The sequence below is a fragment of the Mastigoproctus giganteus genome, chromosome 1 (genome assembly GCF_048544385.1).
Source record: "Mastigoproctus giganteus isolate SK-2022 chromosome 1, ASM4854438v1, whole genome shotgun sequence".
NCBI lineage: Eukaryota > Metazoa > Arthropoda > Arachnida > Uropygi > Thelyphonidae > Mastigoproctus > Mastigoproctus giganteus.
In genome coordinates, this window is record NC_143575.1 from 240,821,513 (window position 1) to 240,835,660 (window position 14,148).

Here is a 14,148-nt window from a genome sequence, read left to right on the forward strand (position 1 = left end):
GTCCTCTGATTAACCCTCTTTTCCCTAGAAGACTTATATGACGCTTTTATTATAGCATTTTGAATATAGTTCACTTGATGAGAAATAGGTGTGGTTTCAAAAGCAGCAAGTTTCTGTTCGTCAAGGTCCAGAAGAATGGAAGGGTCAAAAGCATTCCAGTCAATATTTCTGATGCTTAATATACTAATCATTAATAAACTAATCACGCACTATTAGTTACGAATTTCTTTTTTGGCTGTTCACGAACCTAAAAAGAAACTCCATCGCTGTTTTCACAGGAAACTTCAACTCAGCGAAGTTAACACATCACAACTTCAAAAAGAACTTGATCATACAACCGACATACATGATGTCAGATAAAGTGTAGTGTTGTAAAGGACTCCAGAGAGATTGAACTGGTTGATCCTTCTTCTATTTTTCGGAACATGAAAATCAGATCACTTTATCTCTCCTTCGGTTCAACTTAGACCACATCCCTGCTCTATTTTGTAGGGAAATTTTCTGCAACTGCACACAACTCCAGACTATCATAATCAAGGAGATATAATACGATAATAGAGGGAGATTTTTCTGCAAACACGAGTTTAAAATCATTCCATTATTAATATTGCACAGGCCTGAATATGAGACAACTGGAGGAAAATATGCCAGTACTGAAATTGCCTTACCATCTCACTCTCCCACCTTGTATGCCCAATTTATCGAATTCCGGTTAAACTGCCATCTTAGGTGCCTCTAAGTTTGTTATGTGCCAAAGAAACTAAGGCTATGAAGGGTACATTGTGTCTGTAAGGTGGGTGCTCTTCGATCGATTTGTTGTTTGTCACGTTGATAATCCAGTTTCTGAGATTAAAAAACAACATACTCCTTGTCCGAGACCGAATAAATCAGCCACTGTAGGATCGGGAATTATAATTATTTACTTCTAGAGAGCATTCGAAGCTAGAATCTTCACATTGAGCTTAAACTAGTGTTTTGGATATGGACTTCCTTTAAACTTTTAGGATTTAAAGCGCTCTGCTAAAATGCTTTATGAACATTCTCAGTAACTGATCCACAATCAAGTTCATTTTAATGTATTACATTCTGTGGAGTGTCACTAGGTATCAGAAAACCCACCCCCCTCAAGAATGGCATTCGCTGCAGCACTGGTAACCTGTCTCAAAGGCCATGACAACCTGACATTGTACGAGGAAAGTATGCAGCATCCCTTCATCTTCTCCAAAACTCCTTTAGATGCAATAAAAGCCATGTGGAAGCTGCTGTTTTAACAAAAACCTTGAGTCCTACCTTCAATACTTCGGTATTACGCTTAACCAAACTAAACGTGCTCAAATATCGTTCAAAAGAAACTTATTCCGAATAACATGAAGAGTTATGTTAAACGCAAGGCTATCCAATAAAATTCTCTCTTGTCATGCAACCTAAGAGTAATTTATTTGTGATGGCGCACTTCTCAAAGCACTTTGAGAAGTGCTTTTTATCGTAATTGACACTTAAGCAGTTTGGGAGGTAAGTTCCCTAAAAATAAGGTAATCTAAATTCTATTCTTATAAATAACTATAAAAATAAATTCAGCATGGAAAGTCATTTTATGCTCACTTGTGCACATAATCTAATAGGAGGTTTATTTAATTAACAATTTACAGTAAATACAGTATATTATTCCCTTTATTTTTTAGCTTAATCAGTAATTTGCATTTTTCTGTTTAGATCGAATATGGAAGTTTCATTAAATTCAACGTCCCGCTTGGATATGATATTCGGCCAACCAGGTAAGGTCCAAGAAATAATATTAGGTTCAAATGTTGCCTAGCAATTATTTTTCAAATTAAAATGAAATATTGGAAGTTTTTGTAGTAGGGTTTTAGGAGCATCAGCGACTAAGGCGATATTGCTCCGTATATACTGTCTGTAAATTGTGTTCTCTAGTCGATTTTGTGTTTAATGGACGAAAAACCCGAGTTTCCGGGAGAAAAAACCATTCTACTCTCGCCTGAGATCGATTAACTCATCCACTTTGTGGAAAAGATCCAAAAAATTTCCTCACGTCACGGACGTGATTGGAACTCGGGTCTTTTCCACCCGGTGGGGGGATATTATGTTATGTCTGTCATTCTTATCAATAAATGTCTCTTAAATGGTCATGAATTTATTTTCTTATTTGAGAGAAAAAAACTCATTTTATTTAATTGTATATCATCACTAAATAGAGGTAAAACAAGCTGTAATACCCTTTTCTGATATTACAGCTTGTTATCCTTCTAATTATTTCTGAATTTTCTGTCTTTTCAGATGATTCCCTAATCAAATACCCTTTAATGGATAACCCAAATCTCATAGGAGTTATTGCATTCAGCTATGTGCTATTTTCAAAGTTTGTAGGCCCAAAGGTAATGAAAACCAAGGGAGCGTTCGACTTGAGGTCACATATGACGATTTATAATATCCTCATGGTACTCCTGAATTTAGCGATGACCGTGGAAGTAAGTATTTAAGTACAAAACAATCTGTAGTATACACTGTGCTTTATTAGCCACTTTATTAGCGAAACCCCCGCTGTGCACACAAATGGTTGGTCCCACAACGTTGCAAATCACATGACCACAGTTGTGGATATAAATGCAGCAGAACAACCTTCCTACTATCAGTTAAGCATACAAACCGTAGCAAGAATGGGGAAAAGGAGTGATCTAATGGACTTCGAACGTGGCATGGTAGTAGGTGCAAGACGTGCTGGACAAAGCATCTCTGAAACGGCAGTTCACGCACCACAGTTTCGAGGGTGTATCGAGAATGGTGCAACGAACAGAAAACATCCTCTCAACAGCACTCCTGTGGAAGAAAATCGCTTGTTGATGAGAGAGGTCAGAGGAGGATGGCTGGAATTGTGCAAGCAAACACACAGGCCACAATGTCGCACTTTACTTCAGAATATAACCTTGGTGCGCAAAACAAAATATCGCAACGGACTACTAGCCGCACTTTGTCGCGAATGGGCTACAACAGCCGAGGGCCACATCGCGTACCTTTGTTATCAGTGAAGAACAAGAGAGCACACCTCCTGCCTGTGGGCACAGCAACACCAGCACTGGACTATCGAGGATTGGAAAACAGTTGCTTCGTCTGAGGAGTCGAAGTTCCTGGCGCATCATGTTGATGGGAGGCTCAGAATTTGGCGAAAACAACATGAATCCATGGACCTGTCATATATGCGACTACTGTGCAAGGTGTTGGGACAATGTTATGGTGTGGGGAATGTTTTCTTGACACACGTTGGGTCATTTGATACCCATAGATTCACGTCTGAATGCCACATTGTACCTAAACATCGTTGCTGACCAAGCGCATCCGTTCATGTTGACAGTTTATCCTCAGTCAGATGGTTACTTCCAGCAGGATAATGAGCTGTTTCACAAAGCCCGAATCACTATGGAATGGTTCCAGGAACTTGACAATGACTTTTCTTTGCTACAGTGGCCCGCTCAGTCCGCGGATCTCAATCCTATTGAACATCTTTGGGATGAGCTGGAAAGGGCTGTTCGCTGCAGGCCTACACCTCCGTCGAATCTCAAGTAACTGCTTGAAACATTTATGTCTCATGGTACTCCATTCCTACACAATGTCTTCAACATCTCGTTCAATCCATGCCTATAAGAATTCAGGCTGTTTTGAAGGCTAAAATAGGCTCAAGACGCTACAAGGTAGTTGTACCTATTAAAGTAGCAGCATAGTGTATATTTCTGTGTTTACTGAGAGAGAGAGAGAGAGAGAGACTTTGAATTAAACCACATATCTGGAACTTCTTCGTGGTTAGTTTGCTCTACCTTTTCCCTTCATTAGAACAATGAACTAATAGAATTTTGGACCTCTTTTTGTCCAAATCGCTACTCTAACACAACTTGGCGTAGTGTCAACAAGGTTTTGACAACTGACAATAGTTGGACCGTTTATAAGTAAACTGTCCTTAATCCCTGGTGTCATGTAGACAAAGGATTATGCTAATAAACACGTCTTACCAATTAATTCCATAGGTGTTCAATGCACGTAATATCCCAGATTTGGCTGGGCATACAAATACCTGAAAGCTTCTTCGTGTCCCCGACCACTTTTTCACACAATTGGAGTTGCGGATGGTTGCTTTGTCATCTTGAAGGCCCCTTGTCCATAGAGGTAAACATGTGACATTGCTGGGTGCGCACAACGATGTTCAGATATACTCTGCAGTTCACAGTACCTTCCAGTGGAAATAGGGGGTACCAAATGTATGTCCTTATAAACACACACAAAAAAAAGTTTGGATCATCAGACGCATCGAAAAACATCAGCGTGAACTCATCGGACAAAATAACTTGCACGAGGTCTGCCTTACATCCATGGTGGCAATGCAGCCGTAATTTCTGATTGGGGCCCAACATCAGTTGCTCCTGTGAAGATTCTTCTCAGAAGCAATTGATGAAAGGGGCCCGTAAAATATCCAGTCAGCGGATGTAATTGCAACCAAAGTAACAACGCTCACATTTGTGATGAACCCTATCGAGGGATAAACTGGAATTAAAAAGGAAGCGGAAAGAAACTCAATAATGAGATGACAGAAAATTACAGCAATTCGAATTTATAATTTATACATTTCATACCTTAAATGATATCCAGCTTTAAAATAATTTCAGTTTTATTTCTTCTTTTGAAATCTGTATTTTTACCACTTAAAAGTATTTAAAAGTATTTAAAAAGTATTTAAAAGTATTTAAGTATTTTAAAAGTATTTTTACCACTTAAAAAGTTCCGTATTTTCTTCAAACACATAATCATTCCCATTTCTGTATATTTTGTATATTTTAAGCCAAAAAACTGTCAAATTTTGACGCTGTTCTAATTTTTTGTCAATTCTGTTTTATTTTTTATAGTGCTTAGTTATACTTAGGACTGAATATCGACATATGCAATGCGCATCGGGTAACAAGAAACACCCCTTAGGGATTGAGAGGGTGAGTAGAGAGAGAGAAGTAATACTTTATAATTTTATTTACTAATCCAATATGTTAGACACTTGTCATTGTTTTTTATTCTGTTGTCTTATATGCTTTTTAAGTTATAGTTATTAATTATTTTAAACCGATACTACTGTATCGGCTGAAGTTGTGTACTTAATATTGAGAGAAACAAAACAAACATATCTTGCAAAGGAGTGGATAGAAATTGGTTCATTCTGTTGGGGGAGATAAATTTGACTGAATTAATCATAAGTAGTCTTCAGAGCTGTTTAAAAATATCAACGAATATTCATCAGCTGGGATGAAAATCCAATGTCGACTGTACTAATGACACAATATGACTAATCGGCTTTATAAATGGGTTACTACTTTGTATATTTATTTTTTATTTGTTTTTTTTAGGGAAACATCCTTGGATGGACTTTCATGTTTTCGAAGATAATAGAATTTTTAGATACAGTAAGTATTTTGTGATATTTCTTCTTTGCTATTTTACCTGAAATTCGTATACAATCGAAATTAATCTACGTGCTTCCGGTATGAACTTATTATTATTATCAGTTTATTTATCTACAACCCTGTACAGACATTATCTAGGAGGGTGGCTAATACAGACATCCTACAACAAATTACACGGCAACATTGAAAATCAGAAAATACATAAAAATAAATACATCAACAGTCACTTGACACAAAAATCGTTCATTACAGATGATTAAGAGTTCATAGACACAAATTCCACAGAAATGTACACTCTCCTCTTCATTAAATTTGTAGTGTAGTATACAAGATTGCTGCTATCAGCTTCCTGTAGGCTTTGTCATGGCAGTACCTGTTCGGGTCGATTTTGATGTCTCTAAAGAGCTCCAGAGTATTGGCAGGAAACATCCGCCTTAATCCCTCCGTGTGATGTAGAGCGCTTCGGAGACTATGAGGGTAGTAGAGCCGGTCCCAGGGCGTGGCCTGACCACAACATTATCAATTTGTGGGGGCATCTAAACTCCCAGTCAGAAGTTGTGCAAGAGTGCTGATGTTACGCATGGTGATCATCTGTATCCATGGAACTACTTTTACGTTTGCGTACAGTATGGATTTGGAAATTGTAAAGGGCTTCCCGGAAATCCTATTCAACCACCGGAGCACCCAGTAGCACCCACGCTGAGAAACTTCCTAATATAGGTATTTGGGGCAGAAGACCAAATAATTGAGGCATAGATGGAAACAGGAACAATACATCTTCGGATGTATTGGGTCACTAGTTGTTGATTCCGAATCCCAGTTATCTCCTGTCTTACAGCTCAAATGGCAGCGAGAGTTTTTATTCTGGTGTTCTGAAAGTGCCTTTTAAAGGTAAGGCCCTCATCCCACGTCACTCCAAGGTCAGTGTAGGTGCTGACTTTCTTAATCTGTGCTCTATTTATAGATAACTCAATTCTTTTCTTTATCTTCTTCTTGGTTATTGTCAGATGTCCTGACTTGTCAGAGTTTAGCCATAAACCTATTTTACCTAAGTATAAATGCAGATCATGAAGCTGAGCGTTGGCTTGGGAATTGACTTTGGACACAAGGGCCAGTTCGCTAGAGACAATAAAATACTTAATGTCATCGGCAGATGAAATAAAACTATGATTCTGCGATAGAAAAGGTTCCAGAACAGCCGCGAAAAGCAAAGCTGATAAAATACCTCCCTGAGGGATTCCCCAAGTGAGGAGCAAGGATATGACAGTAACGGCAGCCAAGAAAGCGTGCGGGTGTGGTGCTCCCGGAATATAAGCATTTAATCAGTGATTACAAAGTTTATAATAATGACTTTTTTTTTTTTTTTTTTATGAAATCCCCAAACACGAAAGGTATCAAAACCTATAGTACTTGGTACCGTGCATGAGCACCAAGAAGTATGGGGGGGGGGGGGTGCCGGAAACATGGGTTTCACCACTTCAAGCCTTCAATAAGCAAAGTGGTGGTATTGCACCGGTTGATGAGAGTCATCTACAACCTATTAAACTTATTATTCAAGTCCTTATTAAACTTCTCACGCTCTAATAAGTACTTCAATTTTGTCACTGAAGAAATCATATAAGTGGTACCACAAAACATCTGAGAATTATCTGCATTTCTCCAAGAAATTACACACAGATTTCAACCTATAGATTGAAGTGCTTAAATTATTATGTGATGTCAGAAGATTCCTTAAGACGAGTGCTACCGACTGATACCAAATGCATGCCTATCTTGTCATCAGGTATATATATTCATTTTTCATAATTTAATATGCAGCATGGCCGCGAATGCGAACAATGTCCGGCGACCGGGGTCAACGTGAGCTTTGTTTATTTTTTTTTCCGTGGTCCTCCCTCCACACGGAAATTGACGTAGTTTGTTGATCGGAAACAGATGATACCCCCCCCCCCCAGAGACTATACCGTGAGCTTTTGAAAGAAGTTGCCTGATTGCAGATAGTTGCATTAAGAGCAAACACGAAAACTGAATGTGAGAGGGCTCTAAAATATTTTACTTAATCCTGTTTCCCTACTCACTTCTTTCGGCTGATGTTTAGTCGGAAATAAGGCACCTTCCTCTTCAACGCCCTTCAGTAACCTTCAAAAAGGATTTTACCTAGCAGAAAACTGTTATATATCCGGGCTCTTCCCAACTGCTTGCCCCATAGTGCTGCGTCCAGTTCTCGGATTCTGTTGGTTGCATTTTTGTGATTTTGCTTGTCTCGAAGAGAAGATTTTTGGATCATATATTTATCCGGATTGAGAACTTTCAGTCGACCTATTTTGCCCCAACATCGATATAGTGCTATTTGCTACTTTAACCAATAGCTGAAGAGGATACCATTAACCAGAAGGTTATGCTTCGTCCACATAAACAGGCTTTCCAGTTAACAGGCGACGAAGACTCAGAGGGGGGGGACCCTTTCTGTCCCCATGACTAGGAACAGACTTCGGACGACTAAACAGTCTACACTCACACAAAACGACCAGGATGCTATTGCGATTGATAACTCTCCCGGCGAAAACGATGACGATTGCAAGGAGAATGGAGAGCGGGGCCTCCCGTCCACGTCCAGAAAGAAAGAACTTGTCAAGAAAAGAGGGTTAAAGCAGCCAGAAACCTCTGCTCCCCCCCACCCTAAGCAGAGGAAGGGTAATGATGAAGGAGAGGATCAGCCTAGGTTATTAAGCAAGGAAATTCCAAACCTAAGAATTATCCAGACTCTGCGGCGTAAAATGTAGAGCTGTCTTTACAGCGATAATAGTGGAGTTTCCAGTGCTGCGTGTTCGCGTAGTACACACTGCTGGGGCTCATTGGAAAATATGTTCTATGAAGCGATAATTGAAAACGAGCAACTGAAATCAATGAACGAGCAGTTGCGACAAACGAATGCGACCTTCATGACGACTATAACCAACCCAGCTTTTCGATGCTTTGAAAACCATTGCCTCTACCACGCAGGCCCAGGCCCCTTTTGAAGAGACTCCTCAGACTTTGTCATATGCAGCTGCTATCAAAATGCCCAAGATTCCTCCCCCAGATCAGAAGAATATGCTCATTATCAAGGCAGCAGAGGGTTGTGATATCGTGGACAGCGATGGCGTAAAAGACAGTCTTGAAAATCTTAAAACCAAAGTTGGAAAACATAAAATTCAAGTGTCCGAAAGATCCGCGACACGGGCATAATTCTGGAAGCGGTCTCCAAATCAGATCTGGAGCAATTACAAACATGTGGAAAAGCTGAAAACTTGAGCCTCACCTTTGAAACCCAGAAACTTAGAGGGTCGAGCATTATCATCTTCGATGTTGACGTCTCACACAAGAAGGAAGAGCTCTTGGAAGAGATTTTCAATAGAAATCTGTTTGGACACACAGACAGGGAGAAGGCAGCCAATGAAATGAAGATTCTGTTCTCAACGACTACCAGGTCACGGGACAAGCTCAACTGGATTTTCCAGGTATCTGCCAGGATTAGAAAATGTCTGCATAATGAAGAAAGGATCTTTTTGGGCTGGTCATCACACCGTTTCCGGGACTTTGTACCAGTTATGAAATGTTACAATTGCCTAGGATATGGCCATGCCTCCAAGAAGAATCTCAAAAAGCAGTCAGTCTGCGGGCATTGTGCAGAGGCAGGACACCTTTACAAGAACTGTCCAAATAAATCCTCCCCACCAACCTGTGCCAACCAAAGCCATTAATAAACCCAGCAATCACTCCGTTCGGGATGGAGCATGCCTTGTATATAAAAGAGCAGCTGAAATAATCCGTAGCAATACAAATTATGTATAATAGGCCATCTAACCAGACAACATCCAGACTTCGCATCGCCCAAATAAATGGACAAAAATCAATCTCTGTGGCTTCTCAGCTCCATCCCGTCATGGAAGAACTTGACCTCGACCTTCTCCTCCTCCAGGAACCCTACTGTGTTTGCGGTGGAGTCTCTGGATACACTTACATACATACCGGATGATACAGACAACAAACTAGCTATGCCTTGCAGCCATCATAATCCGCAACACGGACCTAGTTGTGACCAAACTTGATTCCTTATGCACCTCCCGCCTGGCTGCTGCTACTGTGGAAGGCTGCTTTGGCCGCATCTGAGTCCTTACATCCTACTTTCAGTTCAGCACTGACATCCACCCGCATATTGCCACCCTGGAACGGGCTCTTGACCTGCTTGATGATTCACATGTTATCATTGCAGCCGACTCCAATGCACACTCTACTTGTTGGTACAATGCCACCACTGATGCCAGAGGTGATTTACTTGATCAATTTATTGCTGCCTGCAGATTGGAGATCGCGAATCTACTGGGTCCACCTACCACCTACTCCTCAGGCACCGGGGAATCCAACTTGGATGTTACCCTTATAACTCCTTTCCTCAGCAATTCTCTTCAATAATGGCAGGTGCATGAATATGCGACCACCAGTGATCGCCGCCTTATTACGTACTGTATTACTGATCAAGTTACTCCTCGCCAAACCTACATGCATGATACTTCCAGGTTCTCAATAAGATCGGCTAACTGGGTCATTTTTGATGAGATCTTTCGGGAAGCCCCCTGCAGTCCCTCTGCCCACAATAGGTATCACTCCATGAATAGTACCTAAAAAACAGATTTTGTTCAGAAAATTTTGGAAGAGGCCCCAAGGGTTCCTCTTCCCCTCTGTCTCTACCAGTGTGCGCCATGAGTTTTGTTTGGCATGGTAAATCCTATTGCAATATTCTCTGCGAAGGTCCATCCCCTGGTGGTCGCAGGATCTTACTAACCTAAGGAATGATCTCAAACATGCACGTAGAGCATACCAGTGTAAACGCAGAACTGAGCCTCCCCACATTTCTGATCAATACAAAGAAAGATTCAGAGCCCTTCGCAGAGAATATTGCAATAGGATTTACCATGCAAAACAAAACTCATGGCGCACACTGGTAGAGACAGAGGGGAAGAGGAACCCTTGGGGCCTGGTGCATAAACTTGTCAGGAACAAAATCAGGTCTACAGACATCATCAATTCCATATACAATAATGGCTTTCCTGAGACAACAAATTGGCTGGACACAATGAACAAAATTCTGGATGACTTGATTTACCAAGATGATGCTGCCCTAAACACAGACTTCCATAATCAAGTCACTATCGACAACCAAAACTTCGAACCTACCCCTATTGAAGATCCTTTTACTGAAGAGGAAGTGGCCATGGCCATCAACAAGATCAAGAATGGCAAGGCTCCAGGTCTGGGCCTCATCGAGGGGGAATCTGTCAAACGTCTTTTGACTGTCGCTCCTGCTATCCTCATGCAGCTTTTCAACACCTGCCTGAAAGATGACATATTTCCATCACGCTGGAAGCTTGCAAACCTGAGACTTCTACCAAAGGATCCCACTGGCAGGACATCAGCTTATCGTCCTATAGCACTTTTACGAATACTGGGTAAAGTGTTTGAGAGATTCCCGCTATTTCGCCTCCAGCCTGCATAAGAAACTAAAGGTCTTGCAGCTACCCTCCAGTTCGGGTTCAGGCCGAGTTGTTCTGCATTTGATGCTCTGACCACGATTCTGAAACTTGCAAAAGATTCTGAGGCCATCTATGTCTTTGCAATTTTTATAGGTTTTAAGGGCGCCTTTGACACCGTTTTGTGGCCAGCCATCCTACAGAGGGTCAGGGCCACCGATTGCTCTCAGAATCTGTTTAACTGCCTCAAGAACTACTTCTGTAACCGACGTCTCACCATCAAAACACAGTTCTATTCCATCATCCGGCATCTTACCAGAGGCTGTCCCCAAGGCTCCATCCTTGGTCCAGCAGTGTGGAATATGATCCTGGATGACTGCCTTCTGAGGATATATCCCAACGTCACACAAACTTCTTATGCCGATGACCTTGTCATCGTCGTTGAAGGACCAACCAACGAGAGCTACAATAGAAACTAGGGCCAGTGCAGTACTGCCTGTCCTTTCCGAGTGGGCTGAGAACAACAAACTTTCAGTCTCTACTGAAAAGAGCAAAACCCTTCTACTGAAAGGAAAGTTGGATGTGAGGAGGCCTCCGACCATCCGATATAAAGGGCAATCACTCAAAAACCAGCGCGCTGTCAAATATCTGGGTATTACACAGGATGACCGAGGAACTTTCATTCCCCACCTATGTTCCATAAAAGAGAATATTAAAGCCTATATTGCCATGCTGGCACGCTTCACCCGCAAAGACTGGGGCCTCAAAGGCCGGGTTTTACATTTTCTTTACACAGCTGTATTTATTCCCATTGTCACATATGGCGCCGCAGTTTGGTATAACAGGATGGCGATAGTAAGAATGCAACGTCTGATCCTTCAGGTCCAGCGGCTTATGATGCTGCAAATGACTCGTGCATGTCGGACACGTCAACCGCTGCACTACAAGTTCTTACTGGATGCTTACTCCTAGATCTCCATGTCATATACGTCGGCCTTTCCCATGCCATCAAGAAGAATAAAGAGGTTGAAATACTCACCATTAAAACGCGTACAGACGCTTAACATTAACGCGTAAAGACGCTTAACATTAACGCGTACAGACGCTTCAGTCCACACACCGGTCATGAGATGACCGGTGTGTGGACTGAACTGGTTTCCCTATGGCAGACACGATGGAATAACTTATCAACAGTTGAAATTACTAAACTCTTTATTCCGGATTCACGTTCTTCAACAAACGACGTTGCAACTGATTCTATCCTAACCTCTACACGTCCTTTCTTTTGACTGGCCATGGATCATTTAAAAGGCGTTTTTTCGACTTTGGTCTGGCTGATGATGCTTTTTGCATATGTGTGTAGAGTCAGAGGATTGGAACCATGTGATACACTCCTGTCCGATCTATCTTGACCACCGCAACCAGCTTCTTCTGGCCCTCAATGCACCGACAATGCATCCAGAGACTAGGGTATTGGAATCAGAAGAAGCCTACAAAGCATTCTCGATCTATGCCACTGCGGTATTCAACAGACGCCGCTAACACTCACAACCACCAACTGGTACACCTATGACTACCGCAGCTCACTTTGTCGACTAGCTTCCCCACTGCCAGTCACACCAGAAATTAAATAACTTGTCAGCCATAAGGATATACCAAACCCAATAATGATTCTCTACTTCACAGGATGCGCCATTACAATCACGTCACCAAGTTTCTATTATGGGGCCACTCGAGAGCTGCCTCTATTTTTTTCTTCTTTTTCTTCCTGTCCATCCACAGTAACTTCATCTTCCCCCGCAATGCCCAACATGTTCTCTGCTGCTCCTAGAAGACTTCACCGGGCGATTCTCAACTTCCTTTGACAAAGCTTCCACCAGCGAGTCTTGCCGACGCCGACACTTCTCTCTGCAGGGAATAAACTAATGGGATTCCTGCCTTCAACTCTTCTCCGTGAAGCTCCTTTGCTTGCGCCGCCTCTCCATCGGCGTGGGATTAGATGCTTTCGGGCTCTTTTGCTGGCCTGGGACACTCCCCCAGGCGGGATTTTAACCATCCTCGATGAGTCCTAATCGAAGCGATTCTGCTGACGCTGGTCAACTGACAGGTGTGGGATCATCTGGCCGTTTGGCCCTCTGCTGAGGGTAGCATTCCACTCTGCCTACCCTTGCTTCCTTCCCCTTCTCTTACCTTTCCTGTCCAACTCGCCCCGTTCTTTAACTTGGCCTCTCTCCTCTTTTGCTTTGCAAGTGGGGAGAGAGCCCGTCAGGCGTTCCTTCTACCTTCCTGGCCCAGCTCCTCGTGCCGGTGGACGGATGCTGAAAGGCTCCTTCCATGGTGATCGAGCTTCCCAGTAACTAAGAGGCCAGTCAAACAAGACACTACTCACACATACCCACACTGACTGGCCTTGAAATGTTGTGCATACATCACAGAGTTACTCAACGCGCATTTGTGGGGAACCACAGGAACCGCTTGACAAAACACTGTGTCCACTATGTCCACTGTTCCACAAGTGAGGGTGTATTCTGCACGGAATTCTTGACGTTGTACAATTAGATTTCTTGTCTTCAAAATGGCCTTGATAATCTGTAATAGTTTGTCTTCAATGCGGAAGTAAACTGAGAAAATATTTTCAAGGGCTGATAAGGAAACATTATCAAAAGCTGCCTTAATGGCAAGGAATATGATATCAACTTGGGCCTTTTCATTTAAAGCTTGTTGTACTCTGAAGAGAGTCTCCAACAAAATAGTAACAGTGGATCTTCTTTGTACTACAGTATGGAGGTGGGGTGGCCTGTGGGCAAAACACTGTTGGATTAAGGCAGGGAGGATGACTTTTTCAAAGAGTTTTAAAAGCGAACAACTGATCGATATGGGCCAAAAGTCTGAAGGGTCTTTAGGATTCTTCTTTTTTGCCACCGGCCTCACATAGTAGTGATTCCATCTCCGGGGAAGAACTCCATCTTTCAGAATGTTTTGGAATATGTGCAACAACACATCAACAATATAGACGCTACAAATTTTTAAAATAAAAATTGGGAACCTGTCGGGGCCGATTGTAGATTTGTTAGGCAAGGAATTAATGTCATTTATGAGATCTTCTCTAGAAACAGTGACATCGGATAATGCATTCACACAAACACTGCCATTTGCCAAAAATTGTTGTGCTATGTCCTCCGACC

The 14,148-nt window shown here is 42.0% G+C and overlaps 1 protein-coding gene across 2 annotated transcripts in view; it reads left to right on the top strand.

Annotated features, from left to right (window-relative positions):
• Positions 1 to 14,148, top strand: part of LOC150091695 (very long chain fatty acid elongase 2-like) — a 90,024-nt gene that overhangs the window by 59,424 nt on the left and 16,452 nt on the right. For both annotated transcript variants that reach the window (XM_090376465.1, XM_090376460.1), the window contains exons 2-5: positions 1,714 to 1,775; positions 2,296 to 2,486; positions 4,908 to 4,988; positions 5,397 to 5,453. In XM_090376465.1, the coding sequence (XP_090232591.1) occupies positions 1,721 to 1,775; positions 2,296 to 2,486; positions 4,908 to 4,988; positions 5,397 to 5,453 (384 nt within the window). In that variant the 5' untranslated portion in view covers positions 1,714 to 1,720. The remainder of the gene's footprint in view (positions 1 to 1,713; positions 1,776 to 2,295; positions 2,487 to 4,907; positions 4,989 to 5,396; positions 5,454 to 14,148) is intronic.